The sequence below is a fragment of the Passer domesticus genome, chromosome 9 (genome assembly GCF_036417665.1).
Source record: "Passer domesticus isolate bPasDom1 chromosome 9, bPasDom1.hap1, whole genome shotgun sequence".
Lineage (NCBI taxonomy): Eukaryota > Metazoa > Chordata > Aves > Passeriformes > Passeridae > Passer > Passer domesticus.
In genome coordinates this window covers 2,641,499-2,669,379 of record NC_087482.1, presented here as the reverse complement: position 1 = coordinate 2,669,379, position 27,881 = coordinate 2,641,499, and the positions used below count along the sequence as shown (strand labels likewise).

The 27,881-nt window shown below is 50.8% G+C and overlaps 1 protein-coding gene across 1 annotated transcript; it reads left to right on the top strand.

Moving 5' to 3' along the window:
• Positions 1-7,015: 7,015 nt before the first annotated feature.
• LOC135307535 (uncharacterized) lies at positions 7,016-27,464 on the top strand. The gene is made up of 12 exons (XM_064431952.1): positions 7,016-7,450; positions 7,534-7,580; positions 10,139-10,353; positions 11,198-11,358; positions 11,793-11,839; positions 14,398-14,612; positions 15,457-15,617; positions 16,052-16,098; positions 22,591-22,679; positions 23,632-23,779; positions 24,855-25,037; positions 27,439-27,464. The coding sequence occupies exons 1-12, from the start codon at positions 7,407-7,409 to the stop codon at positions 27,462-27,464; spliced, it is 1,383 nt and encodes a 460-aa protein (XP_064288022.1). The 5' UTR covers positions 7,016-7,406.
• The last annotated feature ends 417 nt before the right edge of the window (positions 27,465-27,881 follow it).

Genomic DNA, 27,881 nt, shown 5'->3' with positions numbered 1-27,881 from the left:
AGGGGGAGAGCAAGGCTGCAGTGTGTCCTGAGAGGGCCTGGCTGTTTGCCCTTGGGATCTGGGGGGCTGTCCCAGCAGAAGGAGGGCAGGAGGGAGTGTAGCAGGGAGGCATAGCTGTGGCACTGCCTGCTGCAGTCTTCCCCAAGGATTTAGTGTGGATTTTCTGTGAGTTTGAGGGAGAGAGCCCCAGGGCCCTGGGCTACTCCAGCCACCCCTCCCAGGGATGTTGCTGAGGGCAGGGAAAGAGTGTGGAGAGTGATCAGGAGCCAGCTCAGAGCTCCCCAGGCCCCTGTGCACCTTTGGCCATGTCCATTCCCATCTGGGTCCCATAGCCTTACCCGACCCCCTTGCAGTGCCCTTTTCCCTGTAGCATTAGGGGATCCCAGCTTGCCACAGATATGGTTCTGATCTCTGCTCCCTTTTAGACTGGAGTTGTGACATGGGTTTTCAGAAAGTCCTGATGAAGGATGGTTTGAAGTTCCTGGAGGATGCTGGGGGCAAGTTTTCATTCGGCCTTTCCTTAGTGAATAATCAAGATCAATGCAACCAAAGCTCATTTATAAACCATTTCCCTTAACATTATGTAAGGGCTGAAGGATTCTGAGAATCTTTCCCTGCTCCCTTCTGGAGGCCTGAGGGCTCCCACAGGATCGCTGTCAGTGGGAGGAAGGAGCATTTAGCTTTCAGTCCTCCTCCCGTGTGCTGTGCCAGTGTGTCCTTCCGTGTGCTCTGTGCAGTCACAGAGAAGAGCAGAGAGGGAAGGGGCCGGGCCCAGGGCTGTGCCCCGGGGCTGAGCCTTGTGGGCAGCCTGAGGATCTCCTGCAGTGCCACAGGAGCTCTTCTGTCCTGCCTTTCCTTGCAGCTGAACCTGCCGGTGAAGGTCCCACATCCAGGACTGAGGCTCTGGGAGATGCTGAGGGTAGGTCAAGGCCTTTCCCCTGGGAGAGCTGCCAGCTCAGAGCCCAAAGCTGGCCCAGGGAGGCATCGCTGCAGGTGCCAGCACAGAACCATGCACGTGTGTGCCCTCGCCCTGCACGAACCCCTCACCGCTCCTGCGGCTCAGTGGTGCCCGTGCAGATCAGCAGAGATGACAGAAGCTTCTGTGGCTGTTGAGTTACAGGTGTGTCTGCGGGGAGGACTTCTCCAGCTCCAGGGCTGGATGCTTGGCCCCAACCCAGCTCCCGTGGCAGGGGTGAGTAGTGTGTCCCTGCTGACCCCACAGGCTGAGTCCCGCTTTTGTGGGATCCATTCCTGGGAAATGGAACTACTTTCTCTTAAGGTCCTCCAAAAGGAAAGACCCAAGGTTTTGCCGCCAAAAAGTCTCATGACTCAGATGAATTCCTGAGACAAACACAGAAGGAAGCACCCGGAGGACAAGGTGGGTGCGTTTCCCTCATGCTTCCCCTGGGACTCAGCAGCCGGTGCCTTTGGCTGTACATCTGGACACGCCGTGCCCGGCACAGCAGGAAGGGATCCATGGCAGCCTCGCTGCCCCGCTGCTGCTTTCACACCCTGCAGGGCTGTTTCCCAGCCTGGCCTGGCTGCAATTCCTCCCCAGCCTCTGCAGGATGGAATTTGGCATTAGCTGATAGGGTGCCCCAACTGTACCGTGGGCCTGAGATCCCCTGCCATCTCCCAGTCTCTGAGAATATCAGGAGGTGCAGCTGTTTGCACAAGGGAGTGCACTGGCCCAGCCCCAATTACCTGGGCTTTTTCCTGATCTTTACCTGTGACTTAGACAAGCATTGCCTCCTGAAGGTGCCACCTCCCCAGTGGGGAATATTTCCATTTGATCCAGTAGTCCCTTTTTTCCTTTTTCAAGTGATGGACCAAAAGGCTGTTCAGGAGGAGGAACACTCAGGGAGAAGCAGTGGCTCATTGGCAGCCCCTGCTGCAGGAAGGAAGGCGATGCCAGACATGGGCACAGGCACAGCAAGTAATTGCTGTGCCGGGCTCAGCCCTGGCTGGGGCTGTGTGGCAGCAGCTCTTCCCCCAGGGCCTGCCCTTGCCCAGCCCGGCAGCAGCCAAAGCTGGAGGCGCCTCGGCTTCCAGGCCTCTGGAGCTGGTTCACAGCCCCGGGGAAACGGGACTGGTGCAGCCACGTCCCTCCCGCTGCAGCTGCTGCGGAGCTGGCCCTGAGTGCCCAGAGGCCCAAGGCACAGGAGCAGCCCCGAGCGGGAGCCCTGCCGCCAGCCCAGGGCCAGAGCCAGCCCTGGCTCCCGACTGGGCAGGGGCTGCGCTGGGTCCTGACAGGGCCTGAGCCTGTCCCCTGGGGCTGGGGTTGCTGTCACGGGGCAGGGAGGGCCAGGGGTGGCAGTGGCTGCTCAGGGATGGCTTTGGCCCGTGTCCCTGGCAGCAGCCACTGCCCAAGCAGCTGCGCTGCCCCCGGGCTCTCCTCCCGGCCTGCTGGGCTTTGTTGGCTGGCACAGCCTGTGCCAAGGGCCGGCAAGGTGCCTGCAGGCCCCAGCTCTGGGGGAAACAGAGAACGTCCTGCCCGTATCCACCATGCTGCCAGCTCAGCAGTGCAGCACAGTATGGTCTCACGGTCCCCATTGCTCCCACAGATGCAGCTGGCACCACAAGACCTGTTCCCAATGCCCAGGATGGCCTCGGAAGGGGTTTCTGTCAGGGAACCGGCTGCTGGCTAGGGTTTCTGGCAGGCATGCTTTATTTGGAGCTTGTCTTCATGTTGTTCTGCATTGGAATCTGGTATTCCTGGAACAGAAAACAGTGAGTGTTTTATTGCCTGCCCCCTCCAACAGCTTCTCTTCAAAGTCCAGCGTGGACAGGGAACATTCCCATTGAGGCTGCAGTGGAGTTGTGGCCAGCCCGTGATTGTCCAAAGAACTCTGCTGAGGCTTCTGCTGCTGCCCAGTGCTTCCATTGGCCTCTCAATTGCTGGGCCTTGTCCTGGGGGCCCCGCTGGGGCTGCAGCCAGAGCTGGCTCCCACTGAGGCTGCCTGGCTAAGAGCAGCTCCAGGGGCACGGGGCAGAGGCAGAGGGAGGTGGGGAGGAGAAAGAGCAGGGCCGAGATTGCCCTTGAAAGGCAGAGGCGCTCTGGGGCCCGCTCCTGGCCAGGGACCCTGCCCAGAGCCGTGCCCTGCTGGCCGGGGCCTTGAGGGGCAGCTGTCCAGCTGGGCCCAGCTGTGCCAGCAGCTCCAGCCGTGCTGGGGAGCCTTGCCAGCTCTGGGCCCTGCTGTGCACGAGCGTCCCTGTGTGCCACTGCCAGCTGGGGCCTCGGCCACCTCCTGTCTGCACAGGAGCACCTCGGGACAGGAGTTGGAAGACGGTGGCTGCACCTCACACCCAGACAGCGTGGGCAGCTCCTCCAGCAGCAGGAACGGCCCGGACAGCCCTCTCAAGTGTTCTGTGAAAAGGACCCCAGAACAACCGTCGACAAGGAAGCCTCTTATTGCCCCGTAGATCCCACTGCCACCTGCTCTCCCCATGGGCCTTCCCAAGCTTCCTTTATTCCTTTTTTTCTCTCTGTCTGTCCCATCCCAGCCAACCCGAGTTCCGCTAGGGACCCCAGGACCAGCCCAGCACCTTCCAGCACCTCCTGAGACCAACACATCCCTCCCTCTGCCCCTGAGCCCCCTGGCCTTGCCCTCTAGGAATCACTGAAGGTGACACCCCACCCCACCCCACCCCACCCTCCCCGCCCCTCCAACTCCCGCTTGCACGGTAGGCAATGGCCCATTCCTGTGTTCAAATAAAGAGATGGATTTGTTTCCTAGTTTGAAAGCAAAACCAGTGTGAGGCTCTCTTGTTTAAACTGCGACCCTTTGGACGAGGACACGAGGCTTGACTCCATTTTCATCAGAAGGCTGATTTATTATGTTATATATTATACTAAAATACTACATTACAACTATACGAAAAGGACAGAGAGAAGAAGATCAGAAAGCTACCAAGACAAGAATAGAATAGGAATCAATAACAAAAACCTGTGACTGCTCACAGCCTTGGCACAGGTGGCTGTGATTGGTCACTGGTTGAAAACAATCTACACGAACTAATGGAAGATGCACCCATGGCATTCCACAGCAGCAGATAGCCATTGTTTACATTTCTTTCCTGAGGCTCTCAACTCCTCAGGACAGGAAAAGTCCTAGCAGAGGCTTTTTCCCTAAATTATCATGGCAACATCTCACCCTTTTAAATTATTAAATTAAATAGAAAAAGAAATGTTTGCAATTTCTTCTACTAGGGCTTTGTAGAAGAGAGAACAACACCTCTTGAGGTTCATCTGTTGCCAATCAAAATCTCAATCATTTGCTGATGTGGAATGGTCAGGGAAATTCTTCACCTGTAGAACATTCAGGGAAATTCTTCACTTATCAAACATCTAATTATATCATATCACTAAAACAATCTTAAAAAATAAGAAAATGCAAAAACTCATGCAAGGAAAGTTCATTGTTTCAAGTCCAAGCAGCTGAACTTCAGGACAGAGTCCATGGACTGAAGATGTTCTTTTTTGACATCTCTGGAAGTCCCCTTTGGTCCTGAAACAGGCTTGCAGAATTCTGAAACAAAGAACTGCTAAAGAAAACAAGAATTAGCAAATAATTCATTGACAGTCATGAAACAATTCAGAGAAAATTTCTGGAATGCCCTGGCCACAGCCCTTCATTGAACCACTTGGGCTGAGGCTAATTTTTGGCTTTTCAATGCTTTTGAGCTGCTAGCTCTTTCCACTTTTCTTTATTATTATTATTTTTTTTCATTAGAAGAAGAGTAGCAGCAGCAGAGTGTCTCTAGGACCCTTGGGTGGCTCTGGTCCTGGTGGGCGGACCAGAGAACTCAGACTTGGCTCACAGAATGGTGGCCTAGGTTCTTGTGGGGAAAGCAAAGCTTTTGAACTCAGCACTGGACGGGGCGATGGCCCCGGCCCAGGGAAATGAGTTAAACGGCTTAGAACTAGCTTGTGAGGCGGGCTCTGCACGCTCAGAACTTGGTAGGACTATGCTGCTAGTGTTTTGAGAGTAGAAATGACGAAATGTTTTTTTTTTTAGAAGCACTGGTGCACACTGGCAGCTGGAGAAGAGAAGTTTTCTCAGGAATTGTTATTTTAGATTTGAGGGTTTCTTGTCTCCAGAGCAAGCGAGCAGTGCTTGCTTTGCTCTGTGTCTCTTGTTTTTGTAAGGTAAATGTTATTTTTTCTGCTTTTTGCTTTTTGGCACTACTTTTATCTCTACTGGGTTGGGAACTAGAGGTAGATGTTACAGGAGCCAACTCCCCCACGCCGCTGGGGCGCTCGGGGGAAGGCAGGCACTTTAACTTCTAGGGAGAAGCTCTCGACTATACGCGAAGTGATTTAAAAACTATATTGATTTTGAACACAGCCAGCCGAACTGCTCCTGCAGTCAGCTGGAGGGTTATGCTTTTTTTACGGAAGGATAGGCTTTTCGCAGGGTTTGATGTGAATGATGGAGTTTCGGAAACCTGCGGGACAACTGGGGTGGGTGGTGCAGGCAGCACGGGCGCTGGTGTCGACTCTTGAGGCGATCTCGTGGGCTCAGCACTATTCTCAGCAAGCTCTTGCACTGCAATTGGATCGGCAGGGAGCGGCGGGACAGGCGGGGGCGGCGGGCTCGGAGCGGGGTCGGCCCGCGCAGGCGCCGCCTGCACCGTTGCGAATTCCGTTGCCGGCTGGGATGCAGAGAAAGAAGAAGACACGGAGGCAGCTCCTGCAGCTCCCGGGAACAGCAGCACAGCCGGGGAATCACTGTTGTTGATCGCGCTGCCTGGCAACACGGGCGGATCGGCGGGAGGCGGTTCCGGGTGCCGCGGCGCAGGCGCAGTCATCAGAGCCGGCGGAGCTGGCCCGGGCGGCTGCGGGGCCGCGGGCGGAGCCGGCTGAGGCGGAGCCGCGGGGTCCGGCGCCTCCCGCGGGGCTGGCTGAGGCGGAGCCGCGGGGTCCGGCGCCTCCCGCGGGGCTGGCTGAGGCGGAATCGGATCCGCCCCCTCCCGGGGTGGGGAAGGCGGAAAGATCCGCGGTGAAATGGGCGGGGCCGGCCCGGAAAGCGGCGGGCTCGGCTCCCCATCCCCCCCAAGAGAAGGAGAGGGGGGGGGAAGGCAGCTCTGTCTGCTCCGAAGGAACAGAGAAAAACTTTTGCTCAGCTGTGGGCAGTGCGGGGGGGCTGCAAACCCGCGGTTCGTCTTTTTGGAGAGGCTTCTCTCGTGCCGAACCTGGCGGGTACGGAGCGCGGCCGCGCCACCGAGCCATGACGTCCCCCCCAGCCTTTTTTACTGTCAAAACCCAGGATAAGATGTCTTGGGATATTGAATATATCAACGGGCGTTTAACACCCTGGTGCTCTGTCCACTCAACAGCAGCCTTCATGAACTCCCAAACATCTAAATCGAGGGAGTATATCACATTTGTAAAAAATCTATGAAATTTTGCCTATCTGAAAACGTCATAATAATCTTCCTTCCAAAAAATCAAATCGTGTCCCCATTTGCACCAGAGTTTAATAACTTTCTCCTCTGACGCAGTAAACGGAACCTGAGCTTCCGAAGGTGCATTTTCCCAACTTTCCTCCCACCTTTTGCGAATGGCAGGATCTTCAGGAAGGGAAAAAATAACAGTACCTTTAGACAGTGTCCTTGTGGATCCAGCTGTGCAGCTCTGCTGCTCTGCGGTCTCTGGACACAATCTCCAGGAAAGTCCAACAGGTTCTCCTGTTTGCCTTGGCTGTGAACTCTGCCCATCTTCAGGGTCTCGTTTCTTCAGCTCCAGGCTAGATTCCACGGTCACTCTTGGGGTGACCATCAGTTTCACATGTCCAGGGGTCACCAATTCTTGCTTTGACTGCAACCCCTGGTGCGAGGACACGAGGCTTGACTCCACTTTCATCAGAAGGCTGATTTATTATGATATATATTATACTAAAATGCTACATTACAACTATACTAAAAGAACAGAGAGAAAGATCAGAAGGCTACAAAGACAAGAATAGAACAGGAATCAATAACAAAAATCCTGTGACTGCTCACAGCCTTGGCACAGGTAGCTGTGATTGGTCACTGATTGAAAACAATCCACATGAACCAATGGAAGATTCACCTGTGGCACTCCACAGGAGCAGATAGTTATTGTTTACATTTCTTTCCTGAGGCCCTCAGCTCCTCAGGACAGGAAAAATCCTAGCAGAGGCTTTTTCACTAAAAATCCTGGCAACACCATATTTTGCCCATCTATGGTGATCCAGCAGAATGTCAAACCCAAGAGCAATGCCCCAAGAGCAGAGGTGGTGCTGGGGAAAGGGAGGCAGGGCTTCAAAGTGTCTCAGGATGGGTCCCCAGCTGGACTTGGCTGTTATTTCAGCCAGAGCTTGGCCAGTTCTGTGTGATTCCAGCAACTGAAAGCTTAAGGACAATGACTCATCTTTGGGATTATGTTTTGCAATTCCTCCTTCATCACAGGGACCATGCTTAGAAGGTTTGCCTGCTTGCATGGTACATCCATTCCCTCCCTTCTCTTTCTAGCTCCTCATATGTTCCTTTGTCCTCCATTTTCTCCAGGCCAAGACCCAGCACCAGAAGCCAAGAGAAGAGCCCGGAGTATGCAGGTAGGCACAGGGCTCCAGTGTACTTTTCACCTCACTCTTCGCATCTCCTGTGGTGATTTGGCACAGTCAGCTGTCCCACGTATTTAGGTGAACTTTTCTGTATTCCACATTTTGTCCAAAAGTGGCCTTTCTAGTCTTCACACTGAGTTGACATTTGGAAATCTTGGTTAACACCCATTCATTTAAAGGTATCTTTAAATGTATTTCAATTTCCTAATGGGCTCAGAGGACTCTCCCAGAGCCCAGTCCCTAGGAGTGTTCTCTGGTGGTGCAGTGAAAATTCCTCCAGTGTTAATTTTTGAGTGGAAGGAGCTGGAGGGATACCTTGGGGTCTTGGATAAGCTGGGCAGGAAACGGATACATTCCTCTCCATCCTGCACATCCCTTTTACCTCCTTGCAGCCTTTCTAGTGCCAAATGGGGAATGGAAAAATAAGCCAATTAGCATGAAATGAGAAATGTTTCCACTCCTTCCGACTGCCCTTGAAGGAGAAAACCATTCCTTGGGGTAGTTTCTGATCTGAATCCCTTGAGAGTTGAAGGAGATTCCTGTATATTGCCTGGTTTTGCACTGGGAGGAATAGGGAAACCTCCTATGATGGAAAGTCCTTTTGAATTTTCCAGTGAAGGAGAAGGAGACTTCCAAATGGCTGCAGCCTAGGCAGGGTGTGAGTTTGTCATCCTCTGACAGCACAAGCCCAAAGCCACCTGTGGCAGGTTCCCAATGACAAATCTCTTCCCCAGCTGTCTCTGCCTGTGTCAGTGCTGCAGGCTGAGGCTGGGGAGGAGATGCCTCCTGCCTTGTCCCTGTCCCTGCCTTGCCTGATCCCTGACAAGTGGAATTGTGCCAGGCAAAATGCAGTCTCTGGCACCTCTGGGTCATCCACTGCTTTCAAGCTGTAAGCTTCAATGACACTGTTGTAGTTCCTTTGACATCTCTGGTTGTGTAATGATAGGAGAGATGAGACTTGGAGAAGTAATTCTGCCGATGCAGAAAAAGGGATCAGATCCCCTGGTCCCTTTGCTCAGGGTTAGTTCTGCCAAATGCTGGGTATGGCACCTTTGGAATGACTCCTTCATTGCTGGAATGCATCTGCAATGCTGAATGCAGCAAGGGAGTAGTATCACTCATCAATGTCGTTGCCAATTTTGCTGTATGAATTCTGGACTAGGAATGAACCATCTCATTAATCCATCACTGTCTCTCTTTTGTTACTGACCGGGATGTTTTATAGCAGGAAACAAATCCAGTTTTAAGAGAGCGGTATTCCTCACTAATGGCCTGTATACCACATGGGTTTATTCTTGGTGAAACTATGTAAAAACTTAGTTCTCTTACTTCCAACAGTTCAGTTGGAGAATATATCAGAATGACCTGCCCTGTACTATTTCCACTGAGAAAAATTTGAATTGATAGTATTAGCCAAGATCAGAAATGTTTTGAGGCAGATCATGTTTATGTAGGTTTTGGGTTTTATGATGGTAGTTTGTTGACTGCATGAAAGAAATCAGGAAGAAAAACCCATGGAGCAATGAAGCACAGCAAAAGTGGCAATTTCCAATTGAATGGCCAGTTTATGCCCTGCAAATGCAGACTCCTTGAGTACTGGGGACATGTAACCTGGATTGCAAAGCTTCTTCCAACATGAGGTGCCATTGTTCATGTGCCAGCACTTCCTCTGTTGTGAAGAGAAAGAAAAGTAATGAAGCAATAAAACCCAACCTAGAACTGAGTGGGAGTTACTGAAACAAAGGCCATGAACACTAACTTGGAAAGCAATTACTTCTGAGTTGTAATTGTCAAATTCTGTTGACCACTGTGGGTTGCCCACAGTTTAGAAGGAAAGGGATTTCAAAGTAGTGGATGGGTAATGAACAACACATAAGCAAAGTTGTAGAAGCTTTCTCTCCTGGTTTGCCAGCTCCATACATTTCAAAGGAATTCTAGTGATGGTAGTTGCATGAAAAGAAAAAGCAGAGAGATCTTCTGAATAATGAAAACACCCCTTGCATGCCTCACCCATTAGATGGATTGATTGTAAAGGTGGGAATTCACCGAACTCACTTCTTCCCTTGTGAGCGTGGCTCAGCCTCACACAGAGGTGAGGTGGGAGCTGGGCCGCTCTCTGTTGGGAGGAAGGGTCTTGTGGCAGCCCAGAGAGGCTGTGCACATTGGCAGGGAACAGCTGTGCCCTGCATGTGCCCCTGCAATGAGCTGTGCTGCTGGCAGTGCCCCGTGGAACTGTAGGGCTGCTCAGCTGTGGGGCAGGGAGAGGAGCAGCAGGGTGCATGTGCAGCTGAGCCATGGCTGGAGAGCACAGGGCTCTGGGCTCCCTGCTGTCCCAGGGCAGCCCAGAGGCCAGGCTGTTCCTGTGGCAGCTCTGTGGAAGTGGGGCAGGGTTTTCCCCCTGGCCTGCTTCAAGCTGCTGGTGGCAGGAGCATGTTTCCCTGTGCAGCTATTTAGAAGCTTCCAAGGAATCTGTCCCATGAAATACGGAGCTTCAGATGATTTAGATTTACTTTGTGGACTCTCTTATATTTTATGTCTCCACTTTGCAGCTCTGACTGGCTATCCTCTTGCCAAGAGGTTTTCCCTGGCAAGTCCCTCGATGCTCCTTCCCTCCAAGCCGTTGCCTCCCATCCAGAGGAGCTCTCCTTCTGCCACGCCAAGCAAGATGTGCAGCGGAGAGCAGGAGACTGGGAATGCTGGCAACGGCTGGGATGAGGAGAGTAGAAAAAGCCAGGAGCTCAGAGCAGAGGGAAAAGGAAGAGAGGTAAGGAGACCAAGCTAAGTCCTTTGTGCTAAATTTTCATATCATGTGCTGTCAGCAGAGCTCTGAGACCTCTTCCCTGACAGGAACTGACCCTTTCACTGAATTTTGAACAGGTCCTGGCTTGGCTCTTTGGCTGGGCCAGAAATGATGGGATACTAAGCATGGGTGTGCATCTGCCCCTGCTGCCTCCACCCCCATTCCTGGCCATGGCATGGGGGCTCTGGAGCAAGTTGGGCAGGCAGAGACCTTGCAGAGAGCAGCAGGGCAGGGAGCTCTGCTGAACTCCCTAAATGGCAGTGAGGCTGAGATGATGGATGTGGGGGAGCTGGAGAGCAGCGAGCATCCCGAGAGCTCAGCAGCAGCATCTGGGCTCCAAGGCTGCTGGGGAAGTGTAGGAGGGAAGGGCAGCAGCAGAAGGAATGAGGGACTTGAGACAAGCAGGTTTGGACATGCTGCAGAATGGCTTTGTGGGGATTTGGCTGGAGATCAGCACTGGCTGTGAGACACGTTAGGGGCAGGGAGAGAACAGTGATCTAAACCCACTGCCATGGCATCCAAAAGGCCAGGGGAGGCAGTGGCACCCCAGAACACCTTGATGTCAAACATGTGGATGCCAGCTGGGAATGTAGTCACATTTCCAGGGAAGTGAGAAGGTGGGGAGAGCTCGGAAATGTGGGACATGGTCTCTCCCAGTTCCCTTTGCATTCCCAATCCACAGCCAAGCTGCTGCATCAGTTTGACTTTTCCTACCAGGTCCCAGTTAAGAGCATTGATAAAATTCTTGAGGCATCAAAGGGGGCAAGTGTGGATGATTGATCTGAGCACTGTGTTCTACTCTTTCCAGACCTCCTTGCTGTGCTCCACTGGCGGGGAAATGAAGAAGAGACAATTGGGAAAATCTTTAATCCCCCGTCTACGCAAGGCAGGAATTCCCCCTGTGGGCAGTGCTGCTGGGTCTGTGCACAGCTCTCCAAAGATGGAATTGCAGGAGTCCCAGGAGATGAGGTAAGCCAAGGTGTCTGCTGCTCCAGTGTGCTCTTCAACTCACTCTTCCCATCTCCTGTGGTGATTTGGCACAGTCTCCCATGTATTTAGGCAAACCTCTGAATATTCCGCATTTTGCCCATCCAATGTCAAACCCAAGAGCAACGCCCCAAGAGCAGAGGTGGTGCTGGGGAAGAGGAGGCAGGGCTTCAAAGTGTCTCAGGATGGGTCCCCAGCTGGACTTGGCTGTTATTTCAGCCAGAGCTTGCCCAGTTCTGTGTGATTCCAGCAACTGAAAGCTTAAGGACAATAAATCATCTTTGGGATTATGTTTTGCAATTCCTCCTTCATCACAGGGACCATGCTTAGAAGGTTTGCCTGCTTGCATGGTACATCCATTCCCTCCCTTCTCTTTCTAGCTCCTCATATGTTCCTTTGTCCTCCATTTTCTCCAGGCCAAGACCCAGCACCAGAAGCCAAGAGAAGAGCCCGGAGTATGCAGGTAGGCACAGGGCTCCAGTGTACTTTTCACCTCACTCTTCGCATCTCCTGTGGTGATTTGGCACAGTCAGCTGTCCCACGTATTTAGGTGAACTTTTCTGTATTCCACATTTTGTCCAAAAGTGGCCTTTCTAGTCTTCACACTGAGTTGACATTTGGAAATCTTGGTTAACACCCATTCATTTAAAGGTATCTTTAAATGTATTTCAATTTCCTAATGGGCTCAGAGGACTCTCCCAGAGCCCAGTCCCTAGGAGTGTTCTCTGGTGGTGCAGTGAAAATTCCTCCAGTGTTAATTTTTGAGTGGAAGGAGCTGGAGGGATACCTTGGGGTCTTGGATAAGCTGGGCAGGAAACGGATACATTCCTCTCCATCCTGCACATCCCTTTTACCTCCTTGCAGCCTTTCTAGTGCCAAATGGGGAATGGAAAAATAAGCCAATTAGCATGAAATGAGAAATGTTTCCACTCCTTCCGACTGCCCTTGAAGGAGAAAACCATTCCTTGGGGTAGTTTCTGATCTGAATCCCTTGAGAGTTGAAGGAGATTCCTGTATATTGCCTGGTTTTGCACTGGGAGGAATAGGGAAACCTCCTATGATGGAAAGTCCTTTTGAATTTTCCAGTGAAGGAGAAGGAGACTTCCAAATGGCTGCAGCCTAGGCAGGGTGTGAGTTTGTCATCCTCTGACAGCACAAGCCCAAAGCCACCTGTGGCAGGTTCCCAATGACAAATCTCTTCCCCAGCTGTCTCTGCCTGTGTCAGTGCTGCAGGCTGAGGCTGGGGAGGAGATGCCTCCTGCCTTGTCCCTGTCCCTGCCTTGCCTGATCCCTGACAAGTGGAATTGTGCCAGGCAAAATGCAGTCTCTGGCACCTCTGGGTCATCCACTGCTTTCAAGCTGTAAGCTTCAATGACACTGTTGTAGTTCCTTTGACATCTCTGGTTGTGTAATGATAGGAGAGATGAGACTTGGAGAAGTAATTCTGCCGATGCAGAAAAAGGGATCAGATCCCCTGGTCCCTTTGCTCAGGGTTAGTTCTGCCAAATGCTGGGTATGGCACCTTTGGAATGACTCCTTCATTGCTGGAATGCATCTGCAATGCTGAATGCAGCAAGGGAGTAGTATCACTCATCAATGTCGTTGCCAATTTTGCTGTATGAATTCTGGACTAGGAATGAACCATCTCATTAATCCATCACTGTCTCTCTTTTGTTACTGACCGGGATGTTTTATAGCAGGAAACAAATCCAGTTTTAAGAGAGCGGTATTCCTCACTAATGGCCTGTATACCACATGGGTTTATTCTTGGTGAAACTATGTAAAAACTTAGTTCTCTTACTTCCAACAGTTCAGTTGGAGAATATATCAGAATGACCTGCCCTGTACTATTTCCACTGAGAAAAATTTGAATTGATAGTATTAGCCAAGATCAGAAATGTTTTGAGGCAGATCATGTTTATGTAGGTTTTGGGTTTTATGATGGTAGTTTGTTGACTGCATGAAAGAAATCAGGAAGAAAAACCCATGGAGCAATGAAGCACAGCAAAAGTGGCAATTTCCAATTGAATGGCCAGTTTATGCCCTGCAAATGCAGACTCCTTGAGTACTGGGGACATGTAACCTGGATTGCAAAGCTTCTTCCAACATGAGGTGCCATTGTTCATGTGCCAGCACTTCCTCTGTTGTGAAGAGAAAGAAAAGTAATGAAGCAATAAAACCCAACCTAGAACTGAGTGGGAGTTACTGAAACAAAGGCCATGAACACTAACTTGGAAAGCAATTACTTCTGAGTTGTAATTGTCAAATTCTGTTGACCACTGTGGGTTGCCCACAGTTTAGAAGGAAAGGGATTTCAAAGTAGTGGATGGGTAATGAACAACACATAAGCAAAGTTGTAGAAGCTTTCTCTCCTGGTTTGCCAGCTCCATACATTTCAAAGGAATTCTAGTGATGGTAGTTGCATGAAAAGAAAAAGCAGAGAGATCTTCTGAATAATGAAAACACCCCTTGCATGCCTCACCCATTAGATGGATTGATTGTAAAGGTGGGAATTCACCGAACTCACTTCTTCCCTTGTGAGCGTGGCTCAGCCTCACACAGAGGTGAGGTGGGAGCTGGGCCGCTCTCTGTTGGGAGGAAGGGTCTTGTGGCAGCCCAGAGAGGCTGTGCACATTGGCAGGGAACAGCTGTGCCCTGCATGTGCCCCTGCAATGAGCTGTGCTGCTGGCAGTGCCCCGTGGAACTGTAGGGCTGCTCAGCTGTGGGGCAGGGAGAGGAGCAGCAGGGTGCATGTGCAGCTGAGCCATGGCTGGAGAGCACAGGGCTCTGGGCTCCCTGCTGTCCCAGGGCAGCCCAGAGGCCAGGCTGTTCCTGTGGCAGCTCTGTGGAAGTGGGGCAGGGTTTTCCCCCTGGCCTGCTTCAAGCTGCTGGTGGCAGGAGCATGTTTCCCTGTGCAGCTATTTAGAAGCTTCCAAGGAATCTGTCCCATGAAATACGGAGCTTCAGATGATTTAGATTTACTTTGTGGACTCTCTTATATTTTATGTCTCCACTTTGCAGCTCTGACTGGCTATCCTCTTGCCAAGAGGTTTTCCCTGGCAAGTCCCTCGATGCTCCTTCCCTCCAAGCCGTTGCCTCCCATCCAGAGGAGCTCTCCTTCTGCCACGCCAAGCAAGATGTGCAGCGGAGAGCAGGAGACTGGGAATGCTGGCAACGGCTGGGATGAGGAGAGTAGAAAAAGCCAGGAGCTCAGAGCAGAGGGAAAAGGAAGAGAGGTAAGGAGACCAAGCTAAGTCCTTTGTGCTAAATTTTCATATCATGTGCTGTCAGCAGAGCTCTGAGACCTCTTCCCTGACAGGAACTGACCCTTTCACTGAATTTTGAACAGGTCCTGGCTTGGCTCTTTGGCTGGGCCAGAAATGATGGGATACTAAGCATGGGTGTGCATCTGCCCCTGCTGCCTCCACCCCCATTCCTGGCCATGGCATGGGGGCTCTGGAGCAAGTTGGGCAGGCAGAGACCTTGCAGAGAGCAGCAGGGCAGGGAGCTCTGCTGAACTCCCTAAATGGCAGTGAGGCTGAGATGATGGATGTGGGGGAGCTGGAGAGCAGCGAGCATCCCGAGAGCTCAGCAGCAGCATCTGGGCTCCAAGGCTGCTGGGGAAGTGTAGGAGGGAAGGGCAGCAGCAGAAGGAATGAGGGACTTGAGACAAGCAGGTTTGGACATGCTGCAGAATGGCTTTGTGGGGATTTGGCTGGAGATCAGCACTGGCTGTGAGACACGTTAGGGGCAGGGAGAGAACAGTGATCTAAACCCACTGCCATGGCATCCAAAAGGCCAGGGGAGGCAGTGGCACCCCAGAACACCTTGATGTCAAACATGTGGATGCCAGCTGGGAATGTAGTCACATTTCCAGGGAAGTGAGAAGGTGGGGAGAGCTCGGAAATGTGGGACATGGTCTCTCCCAGTTCCCTTTGCATTCCCAATCCACAGCCAAGCTGCTGCATCAGTTTGACTTTTCCTACCAGGTCCCAGTTAAGAGCATTGATAAAATTCTTGAGGCATCAAAGGGGGCAAGTGTGGATGATTGATCTGAGCACTGTGTTCTACTCTTTCCAGACCTCCTTGCTGTGCTCCACTGGCGGGGAAATGAAGAAGAGACAATTGGGAAAATCTTTAATCCCCCGTCTACGCAAGGCAGGAATTCCCCCTGTGGGCAGTGCTGCTGGGTCTGTGCACAGCTCTCCAAAGATGGAATTGCAGGAGTCCCAGGAGATGAGGTAAGCCAAGGTGTCTGCTGCTCCAGTGTGCTCTTCAACTCACTCTTCCCATCTCCTGTGGTGATTTGGCACAGTCTCCCATGTATTTAGGCAAACCTCTGAATATTCCGCATTTTGCCCATCCAATGTCAAACCCAAGAGCAACGCCCCAAGAGCAGAGGTGGTGCTGGGGAAGAGGAGGCAGGGCTTCAAAGTGTCTCAGGATGGGTCCCCAGCTGGACTTGGCTGTTATTTCAGCCAGAGCTTGCCCAGTTCTGTGTGATTCCAGCAACTGAAAGCTTAAGGACAATAAATCATCTTTGGGATTATGTTTTGCAATTCCTCCTTCATCACAGGGACCATGCTTAGAAGGTTTGCCTGCTTGCATGGTACATCCATTCCCTCCCTTCTCTTTCTAGCTCCTCATATGTTCCTTTGTCCTCCATTTTCTCCAGGCCAAGACCCAGCACCAGAAGCCAAGAGAAGAGCCCGGAGTATGCAGGTAGGCACAGGGCTCCAGTGTACTTTTCACCTCACTCTTCGCATCTCCTGTGGTGATTTGGCACAGTCAGCTGTCCCACGTATTTAGGTGAACTTTTCTGTATTCCACATTTTGTCCAAAAGTGGCCTTTCTAGTCTTCACACTGAGTTGACATTTGGAAATCTTGGTTAACACCCATTCATTTAAAGGTATCTTTAAATGTATTTCAATTTCCTAATGGGCTCAGAGGACTCTCCCAGAGCCCAGTCCCTAGGAGTGTTCTCTGGTGGTGCAGTGAAAATTCCTCCAGTGTTAATTTTTGAGTGGAAGGAGCTGGAGGGATACCTTGGGGTCTTGGATAAGCTGGGCAGGAAACGGATACATTCCTCTCCATCCTGCACATCCCTTTTACCTCCTTGCAGCCTTTCTAGTGCCAAATGGGGAATGGAAAAATAAGCCAATTAGCATGAAATGAGAAATGTTTCCACTCCTTCCGACTGCCCTTGAAGGAGAAAACCATTCCTTGGGGTAGTTTCTGATCTGAATCCCTTGAGAGTTGAAGGAGATTCCTGTATATTGCCTGGTTTTGCACTGGGAGGAATAGGGAAACCTCCTATGATGGAAAGTCCTTTTGAATTTTCCAGTGAAGGAGAAGGAGACTTCCAAATGGCTGCAGCCTAGGCAGGGTGTGAGTTTGTCATCCTCTGACAGCACAAGCCCAAAGCCACCTGTGGCAGGTTCCCAATGACAAATCTCTTCCCCAGCTGTCTCTGCCTGTGTCAGTGCTGCAGGCTGAGGCTGGGGAGGAGATGCCTCCTGCCTTGTCCCTGTCCCTGCCTTGCCTGATCCCTGACAAGTGGAATTGTGCCAGGCAAAATGCAGTCTCTGGCACCTCTGGGTCATCCACTGCTTTCAAGCTGTAAGCTTCAATGACACTGTTGTAGTTCCTTTGACATCTCTGGTTGTGTAATGATAGGAGAGATGAGACTTGGAGAAGTAATTCTGCCGATGCAGAAAAAGGGATCAGATCCCCTGGTCCCTTTGCTCAGGGTTAGTTCTGCCAAATGCTGGGTATGGCACCTTTGGAATGACTCCTTCATTGCTGGAATGCATCTGCAATGCTGAATGCAGCAAGGGAGTAGTATCACTCATCAATGTCGTTGCCAATTTTGCTGTATGAATTCTGGACTAGGAATGAACCATCTCATTAATCCATCACTGTCTCTCTTTTGTTACTGACCGGGATGTTTTATAGCAGGAAACAAATCCAGTTTTAAGAGAGCGGTATTCCTCACTAATGGCCTGTATACCACATGGGTTTATTCTTGGTGAAACTATGTAAAAACTTAGTTCTCTTACTTCCAACAGTTCAGTTGGAGAATATATCAGAATGACCTGCCCTGTACTATTTCCACTGAGAAAAATTTGAATTGATAGTATTAGCCAAGATCAGAAATGTTTTGAGGCAGATCATGTTTATGTAGGTTTTGGGTTTTATGATGGTAGTTTGTTGACTGCATGAAAGAAATCAGGAAGAAAAACCCATGGAGCAATGAAGCACAGCAAAAGTGGCAATTTCCAATTGAATGGCCAGTTTATGCCCTGCAAATGCAGACTCCTTGAGTACTGGGGACATGTAACCTGGATTGCAAAGCTTCTTCCAACATGAGGTGCCATTGTTCATGTGCCAGCACTTCCTCTGTTGTGAAGAGAAAGAAAAGTAATGAAGCAATAAAACCCAACCTAGAACTGAGTGGGAGTTACTGAAACAAAGGCCATGAACACTAACTTGGAAAGCAATTACTTCTGAGTTGTAATTGTCAAATTCTGTTGACCACTGTGGGTTGCCCACAGTTTAGAAGGAAAGGGATTTCAAAGTAGTGGATGGGTAATGAACAACACATAAGCAAAGTTGTAGAAGCTTTCTCTCCTGGTTTGCCAGCTCCATACATTTCAAAGGAATTCTAGTGATGGTAGTTGCATGAAAAGAAAAAGCAGAGAGATCTTCTGAATAATGAAAACACCCCTTGCATGCCTCACCCATTAGATGGATTGATTGTAAAGGTGGGAATTCACCGAACTCACTTCTTCCCTTGTGAGCGTGGCTCAGCCTCACACAGAGGTGAGGTGGGAGCTGGGCCGCTCTCTGTTGGGAGGAAGGGTCTTGTGGCAGCCCAGAGAGGCTGTGCACATTGGCAGGGAACAGCTGTGCCCTGCATGTGCCCCTGCAATGAGCTGTGCTGCTGGCAGTGCCCCGTGGAACTGTAGGGCTGCTCAGCTGTGGGGCAGGGAGAGGAGCAGCAGGGTGCATGTGCAGCTGAGCCATGGCTGGAGAGCACAGGGCTCTGGGCTCCCTGCTGTCCCAGGGCAGCCCAGAGGCCAGGCTGTTCCTGTGGCAGCTCTGTGGAAGTGGGGCAGGGTTTTCCCCCTGGCCTGCTTCAAGCTGCTGGTGGCAGGAGCATGTTTCCCTGTGCAGCTATTTAGAAGCTTCCAAGGAATCTGTCCCATGAAATACGGAGCTTCAGATGATTTAGATTTACTTTGTGGACTCTCTTATATTTTATGTCTCCACTTTGCAGCTCTGACTGGCTATCCTCTTGCCAAGAGGTTTTCCCTGGCAAGTCCCTCGATGCTCCTTCCCTCCAAGCCGTTGCCTCCCATCCAGAGGAGCTCTCCTTCTGCCACACCAAGCAAGATGTGCAGCGGAGAGCAGGAGACTGGGAATGCTGGCAACGGCTGGGATGAGGAGAGTAGAAAAAGCCAGGAGCTCAGAGCAGAGGGAAAAGGAAGAGAGGTAAGGAGACCAAGCTAAGTCCTTTGTGCTAAATTTTCATATCATGTGCTGTCAGCAGAGCTCTGAGACCTCTTCCCTGACAGGAACTGACCCTTTCACTGAATTTTGAACAGGTCCTGGCTTGGCTCTTTGGCTGGGCCAGAAATGATGGGATACTAAGCATGGGTGTGCATCTGCCCCTGCTGCCTCCACCCCCATTCCTGGCCATGGCATGGGGGCTCTGGAGCAAGTTGGGCAGGCAGAGACCTTGCAGAGAGCAGCAGGGCAGGGAGCTCTGCTGAACTCCCTAAATGGCAGTGAGGCTGAGATGATGGATGTGGGGGAGCTGGAGAGCAGCGAGCATCCCGAGAGCTCAGCAGCAGCATCTGGGCTCCAAGGCTGCTGGGGAAGTGTAGGAGGGAAGGGCAGCAGCAGAAGGAATGAGGGACTTGAGACAAGCAGGTTTGGACATGCTGCAGAATGGCTTTGTGGGGATTTGGCTGGAGATCAGCACTGGCTGTGAGACACGTTAGGGGCAGGGAGAGAACAGTGATCTAAACCCACTGCCATGGCATCCAAAAGGCCAGGGGAGGCAGTGGCACCCCAGAACACCTTGATGTCAAACATGTGGATGCCAGCTGGGAATGTAGTCACATTTCCAGGGAAGTGAGAAGGTGGGGAGAGCTCGGAAATGTGGGACATGGTCTCTCCCAGTTCCCTTTGCATTCCCAATCCACAGCCAAGCTGCTGCATCAGTTTGACTTTTCCTACCAGGTCCCAGTTAAGAGCATTGATAAAATTCTTGAGGCATCAAAGGGGGCAAGTGTGGATGATTGATCTGAGCACTGTGTTCTACTCTTTCCAGACCTCCTTGCTGTGCTCCACTGGCGGGGAAATGAAGAAGAGACAATTGGGAAAATCTTTAATCCCCCGTCTACGCAAGGCAGGAATTCCCCCTGTGGGCAGTGCTGCTGGGTCTGTGCACAGCTCTCCAAAGATGGAATTGCAGGAGTCCCAGGAGATGAGGTAAGCCAAGGTGTCTGCTGCTCCAGTGTGCTCTTCAACTCACTCTTCCCATCTCCTGTGGTGATTTGGCACAGTCTCCCATGTATTTAGGCAAACCTCTGAATATTCCGCATTTTGCCCATCCAATGTCAAACCCAAGAGCAACGCCCCAAGAGCAGAGGTGGTGCTGGGGAAGAGGAGGCAGGGCTTCAAAGTGTCTCAGGATGGGTCCCCAGCTGGACTTGGCTGTTATTTCAGCCAGAGCTTGCCCAGTTCTGTGTGATTCCAGCAACTGAAAGCTTAAGGACAATAAATCATATTTGGGTTTATGTGTTACAATTCCTCCTTCATCACAGTGACCATGCTAAGAAGGTTTGCCTCCTTGCATGTGTCCTGGTTTAGGGCAAGTTTGGGAGATAACCCCCAAAGGGGCTTCTCTACAAAAGCAGATTCAATTGCCCCTCCCCCCTCCAACCGGTTCAGGAGAAAATATCTCCTTGGAGAAAAGTGGAAAGAAACCTGTTTATTAAACAATAGAAACCAAACAATATTAACAATAAAACTTCTCACTGCTCCAAAGAAAGCAAACTCAGAACAGTCCCCTCCCCAGGTTGCAGCTCGGCTCACTCAGTCTCTGATCAGTCTCTCTGGTGCTGGAAACGCCGTGGCCCAGGCCCGGCCAGGGGGGCGACAGGTGGAGCTGCCAGTGCTCTTCTGGGTGTTCAGTCCAGAGCAGGCTTGAACAGGTCCAAGAAAAAAGGAAAAAAATCACAATGCAGAGAACTTCTTTGCCTCAGCTAGCTGAAACTAACTAAAAGCAAGAAAAAGGGAAAAAAGGAGCTCTGTCCGGCTGTCTGTCCATCCGCAGACAACACAGTCCAGGAGCAGGAATGTGGAGGAGTGAGAGTAGTCTGAAAACAAACTGCGCGCTTCTTCCCTCCCCTCCTCACTGTCTGGAAGAGAGTCTTAAAGGTGTAAAAATTATTATTCAGTATAAACAGAACAAGACGATTGGGGATAAAAGCATCATATAGTCAACCCAGGACAGCATGGTACACCCATTCTCTCCCTTCTCCTTCTAGCTCCTCATATGTTCTTTTGTTCTCCATTTTCTCCAGCGCAAGACCCAGCAGCAGAAGCCAAGAGAAGACCCCAGAGTATGCAGGTATGTACAGGGATGTCTGTCCGAAAGTGGCCTTTCTAGTCTTGACACGGAAGTGACATTTGGAAAGCTTGGTTAAGCCCATTTATGTAAAGATATCTTTACATTTATTTCAATTTCCTAATGGGCTCAGAGGACTCTCCCAGAGCCCAGTCCCTGGGAGTGTTCTCTGGTGGTGCAGTGAAAACTCCTCCAGTGTTAATTGTTGATTGACAGGAGCTGAAAGGGTACCTTGGGCTCCTGGATGTGCTGTGCAGGAAGAGGAAACATTCCTCTCCTTCTTGGTCATGCCTTTTATCTCCCTGCAGCCTTTCTAGTTCCAAACTCAGAATGGAAAAACAAGCCAATTAGCATGAAATGAGAAATGTTTCCACTCCTTCCGACTGCCCTTGAAGGAGAAAATCATTCCTTGGGGTAATTTCTGATCTGAACCGTGTGAGATTTGCTGGAGATTCATGGATATTGCCTAATTTTGCACTGGGAGGAATAGGGAAACCTCCTATGATGGAAAGTCCTTTTGAATTTTCCAGTGAAGGAGAAGGAGACTTCCAAATGGCTGCAGCCTAGGCAGGGTGTGAGTTTGTCATCCTCTGATAGCACAAGCCCAAAGCCACCTGTGGCAGGTTCCCAATGACAAATCTCTTCCCCGGCTGTCTCTGCCTGTGTCAGTGCTGCAGGCTGAGGCTGGGGAGGAGGTGCCTCCTGCCTTGTCCCTGTCCCTGCCTTGCCTGATCCCTGACAAGTGGAATTGTGCCAGACAAAATGCAGTCTCTGGCACCTCTGGGTCATCCACTGCTTTCAAGCTGTAAGCTTCAATGACACTGTTGTAGTTCCTTTGACATCTCTGGTTGTGTAATGATAGGAGAGATGAGACTTGGAGAAGTAATTCTGCTGATGCAGAAAAAGGGATCAGATCCCCTGGTCCCTTTGCTCAGGGTTTGTTCTGCCACATCCTGAGTATGGCACCTTTGGAATAACTCCTTAATTGTGTATATGCAACTGCAATGCTTACTGCAGCTAGGCAGCGGTAGTCCTCAGTAAGTAAATGACATTTTTTCTGGATTAATTCTGGACTATAAATCACTTCTGTCATTCATCCTTTCCGGTCTTTCTTTTGTTACTGACCCAATCATTTAGCAGGGTGATAGAATCCAGTTTTAAGACAGGTATACCTCTCATAGTGCTTGACTGCTACATGATTTTATCCTCTGTGAAACCATGTGAAGAATTAGTTCTCCTAGTTCTACCAGCTCTGTTGGGAAGTGTTTCAGAATGACCGGCCATCAGCTATTTCTATTAAGGACATTTTGAATTGTCAATATCAGCCAAGATCAAAATTATTTTGAGATAGGTCATGTTTATTTGGGTTTGGATGTCTCTGCTGAAGAGAAAGCAGAGAAGAAACCCCTGGAACAAGGAAGGAGAGCAAAAGTGGAACTTTTGGATGAACACTTTGTTCCCTGCAAATACAGGATTGCAGAATGCTGGGCACATCTAATGAGGAAAGCAAAGCTTCTTTTGCTTCCAACACGTGGTGCCAGAGATTTACAGGAACCTTTGCTTCCATTCCCAGGCCTCTCACTGAGTCAGGCCAAGGAGACAGATCATCCCAGCAGTCCTGGTCTTAGGAGTGACAAGGAGCGGAGGGACATCTTTGGAAAGGTAAGGGATAAGAACAGGGATGAGCAGACTTCCTTTCCAGTGGCTGTTTAGTGCTTGGCCCAAAATGCCACTGAAAATCATAATCTTCCACTCCTTGGGGGATGGGGATTCTCTTGGGAATGTATTTGACAGCTACAGAGCAATTGCTTGGCTATTTCCAGTAGTGCCAAGGTGACTGGTTTGGAGATGGTGCTAAGGTCACGCCAGAAGCATTCTGTATGTGCAAAGGCTGGTTTAGAGAAGTTCTGAATGGCAGATCATGCTAGACATCAGTGAATGTGGGAGAAGTGCATCCTTGGATGCAGAGAAGCAAAGACTCTAATGTTGAGTGTAAGCAAGGCTGCAAACTAAAATGGGAGAGTTTGCTTTTTCCTGGTTACCTTTGTGGCTGTATCTCACAGCCCTCTCATTCTCAAGTTTTCTGCTCATTAACATCAGCATTTGTGCAACTTGTTTTCACAAGACTCCTCCTTTTGGTCTGCTGGCCTCAGAGACCAAGTCCTTCAGAGCTGAGTCCTTCAGAAGCCAGGAAGTGAGAAACAGCTGCAATTCCTGGCCATGAGTGTTAAGCAACAGTCATTCCCCCTCCTTGCTGGGTATTGCACATGGTTTTCGTTCTTCTGCCATGGCCTGTAGGAACTGCACTGCCTGCTCACTGTCATGTGAGCTCTTCATCTGTCTTGGAGCACTCCTATGACTTTCATGCTTCAAGCAGGGCTTCCTGACATAGGTTGCAGTTGCAGCAGTGTGAGGTTGTGGCAGTGAAGTGTTCCACCTCACTGTGTGTAATTGCCAAGGCGAGCATGGGAGACATTCCTCTGAAACTATTGGAATGGATATGGAGCTGCATGGAAGACTGTGGCACTCTGTGCACTCTGTGCTCCTGATGAGGTGTTGTGTCTGCTTGGTGTGTCTCTGCTTACAGTCTGTGATGTGTTTCCATTGCACCTAGACCCGCGCTGAATTGTGCAGGTTGGCTAAAGAGAACTTAGAGCAGAAGAAAATGGAGATTTTGATGGAAGAGATGAAGAGGAGACAAAATGAGAAATCATTGCAGCTTCCTCCAGAGACATTTGAGCCTGGAGATGCAGCTGAAGCAAGTAAGTGGTGGCAACACTTGTAGTGGTCCTTTTTGACCACTTGCTTGCCCTTTGCACAATGTTGCAATCAGACTGGGGGGGCTGTTCTGCTTGCATCTGAGTAAGAAGCTTGCATTAGGATTTAATTCTGTTTCCCAAAGAAAAATAGAGAGACATGAAGTGTCTTGCCCATGGCCTCATTGAGTCAGTAACAGAATATTAGCTTCCCACCTCCACTTGTAAAGTCTTTCAGAGTAGAAAATTCTGTCTTGCAAAGTACACTGGGGCTTCAGACTCTCTCCTGGAGAGCAGCCTCCAGGGAAGGTGAGGCCAAAAGGATGCTTTTCAACCAGGCTGCAACCTGGAAGGAACTAAATTCCATTCCTTCTGATGAAAACACCAGAGATCCTTCTCCTGCCGCTCCCTGCTGAGGAGCTGGCGCTGTAGAGCTGTGCTGAAGCCCCAGGCAGTGCTTGTGTTTTCGTCCCAGGAGCAAGCAGCGTTCCCAACTGAATCCTGGCTGAGGGGCTCAGCCTGCAGGGCTGTGAGTGCTGCCCGAGGGCGGCAGCGGGGCCCTCAGGGGCAGCACTCAGCCCGAGGGCATCACACCAGGCTATCTGCACTTTGGTAACTTCCCTGCCTGCCTCTGGAACAGAAGAACAAAAGCAAAGCAATACTCTGGGTTTTCTTTGTTTCTTAGGAGAAGCGTCACTGCAGTTTGCTTTTAAACTAGAAGAGGGAAGATTTACATTAGATATTAAGGAGATTTTTTTTTTTTAAATGAAGGGGATGAAAAGCTGGCAGGATTTGCCAAGGGAAGCTGTTGTTGGTCTATCCTTGAAGGTGTTCAAGGCCAGTTTACGTAGGGCTCTGAGAAACCTGATCTAGACAACGTCCCTGCTCACAGGGGTTGGACTAGATGGTGGTTAAAGGTGCCTTCCAGCCCAAACTCCTCTGGGATTCTGTGATCACTGTCCCATGTTAGTGTGCCATTGTTATACTTGTAGTTCTTTGGGACAACAAAGAATGTTACCCAGCTCTAGCAACTTCTCTGGCCTTTTCCATCGTCACCCCGTCCAGCACTCTCCACTTACAGGCTCCTCTTTGGTGCCTGCAGGCTTCAGCCTACCACCTATCAATGGCACAGCTCCCAGTGTACAGAGAAAAGACCCTGGTAGCGCCATGAAGAAAACGGTCGTGAGAAAGCAGGACACGGTGCCCTTACAGCCCAGTACGCCCACCCTCCATGGAGATGGCAGCTTCCCACGCAGCTCCTCGGGTAAGCCTGCTCCATGGCAGCATTTTCCTGCAGGGGTTTGTCCTTGCAAAAGGAGCACAAACTGCCTCCTGCCTCAGCCAGCACAGCCGGGATCTTGGGTTCATAGTGTGTCCTGAGAATGAACAGCAAATCTACTTTGGAGTTACTCCAGCTTGGTAGTCTAGAATATTTGCAGTCAATGGAAACAGAGGCACTGTCAGGTGTGAAGGGTCAGGTGTGGCTGTTCCCTGGTTGTTGCTCCCTGGGGATTGAGCTGGGCCCAGCAGGGCTGGGTTCTTCAGGCTTGGCTTGGTGCTGTCACGAGGCAGCTGCAGGTCTCTCCTCAGGGACTTGCCGAGAGCCCCTGTCCTCAGGGCTGTGGGAAATCAGGGTGCTGAGACAAGAGGGGCACCTGAGGGGTTCCCTCCTGGGCTGGCCAGTCCTGCTGTTGGCACTGCCTGGCAGGGAGTGGGAGCTCTGCGGCCTCAGGAACCTGCCGCTGGCTGTGGCACCTGTGGCACTTGGAGCTGGGGCTGTGGGGCAATTGTCAGGTTTAGCCTGGAGCTGTGCTCAGCTGGGGAGGCTGAGAGAAAGCAGGGAGCCCCAGGATCCAGAGAGCAGGGAAGTCCTTGCAGTGACCTCGCAGACAGCCACTGGTGCCCTGCGCCGAGAGGAGCCGCTCCGTGGGCTCAGGCAGAAGGACAGAGCCTTTTTGGACCCACAGCAGGCCTTGCAGGAGGCACTGTCCTTGCTGGGCAGTGATGACTGGTAAGAAAGGCCCCATCACTCTGTGTCCCTCTTGGTGTTAAGGTCGGTCAGAAGCGAGTCTTGCTGGTGCCTCTGAGCCCCGAGAGCCCAGAGGGCCAAAGGGCACTGCTGAAACCACTGTGGAGCTGTGAGAGGATAAAGAGTGGAGAGCAGCCTTTTCTTGGCCTTGCTCTGCAGCACTGCTCCAACTGCAGCAGGTCCATGCTGTTTCCTGGCTTTGGCTGCTGCTCCATGGAGCTGCAAAGGAAATGCTGAGGGAAGAGAGAAAGCTGTGGGACGAGATGCTTTGCTGGCTGAAGGCAGAAGCAGGATGGCAGCAGTTTTGAGTGTAGAGATTTGGGTGCCTTGGGCCACTGGCCCAGTGGGACTGAGTAAGATTCCTCTCTGCTCCCACTGCTGACAGCAATGGCAGGGACTCCTGCATGTGAGTCCCAGAAGCTGCTCCAGGCAGCTCCTCTTTTTGAGAAATGGACTGAGTTGTGCCTTCAAGTCCTTCTGCCTACCATTACTCCTGAAGGGCTCATGGCAGAAGAGAAGGAAAGAGAAATAAAATCCTCTGGGAATCTTGCACTTTTGCAATTCAACTTTTCCTTCTCAAGGAATCATACGGGCTTGAGATGTTTTGTCAATACTCACAATGTGTCCCAAAACTCTACACAGACAGAAGGAGGCCCAGAGGTGATACCCTTCCAAATGTTAGGTGATATTGGTTGTCTTTTTGATGTCTGGGTTAGCATCCACTCACTGGTGGATGCTTCATTCTCACAGGGAATGAAAAATTTCACAGCATGAAAAATTAGCCACGTTGCATCTCCTTGTGCAGTCTTCTTTGCTTTGCCCTTTCTCTTCTGCTTTCTCTTCCCCATTTCTCTTTGATGCCCTGGGAGGTGCAGAGAGCTTCTGCAGGTGTGGGGGTCCTGATGACACTCAGGGGTGCCCATGGGATCAGTTGCCAGCCCTGGCTGCAGCCCTGATGCCTCACACACCTTCCTGTAGCTGAGGGCCTGCACAAAGCAAGTGCTGAGAGATGGAGTTGTTTGCACCTTTTCAATAACACTTTGCTGTTGTGGGCATTGTTTTAGGTCGGAGTGTTCTGGGAAAAGCCAGAGTTTTAACAGTTCTTGCCCAGCGGTGGAATCTTAATCTTCTGGGACATCCTGCTGTTTTTTGGGGAACGTGTGAGGTGGAGTGGGTGACACACAGTCCTCGATTGTAGAGTGGAAACTCAGCTCCAGAGTGCCAGTGCAGACTCTCAGTGCTGAACTGCCTGCTGGGGCTGCCAAAGAAGGAAAATGTCCCAGTAACAACCCAATGGGACTGTGTCTCAGGGACAGGTACAGGGAGGTGACAAGAACCAGCAGCATGGCCTGGCCTCACAGCTTCTAGGAAGCAGTGATGACAGAGGGACTTAATAGCAGAGATTTTCAGAAAGGTCACAAATGAAGACTCTGAAAGCCCTCTCTTTGCCTCTTGGATTTGTGTATGCTTTTGACAGCCACAGCATCCTGTGGCAATGTGTTCCATGATTTCATTAAGTACTCCTTGAAAAGCACCTGCCATGCTTTGACTGAGCTGCCAGCCTGGTGATTTGAAAGGGTGCTGCCAAGTGCTTGGGTAGAGAGAAAAATCAATCTTTTTTGTACTTGCCTTTCAGGGAACGGAAGAAGAAGGGACTCTTGAACATCACACTGCTGGCTGAGTCCCATTCAGAAGTCCTGCTCTGTCGGCTTTGTGAGATTTGCTTGGCAGTTACCAGAGAGGTGAGAACATTGCTCTGAATTGTCCCCCATACTCGATACACGGCTTGTAGAGTAGAATATGTGCTTGTTCATCTCCATGTGTGCTCAGGGACTGCCTTCATTCTGGTTTTAGACCTTCTATTTCTAGTGTCTGTCAGCTATCTGTAGGATCTGTGTGTACATGTAGCTGTATTTACTGGCAGGTCGGGTATCTGACACTTGTCTGCGAGTGAGGTACCATTATAATGCAAGGCAGAAAAGAGACACTAATAACATGATATGCCAGATTCCCAATCTCTGCCCAAGCTGTAATTGAACACTGCAAATGAGTCTGTAGACCTGAGCCTGTGTTTTCTGT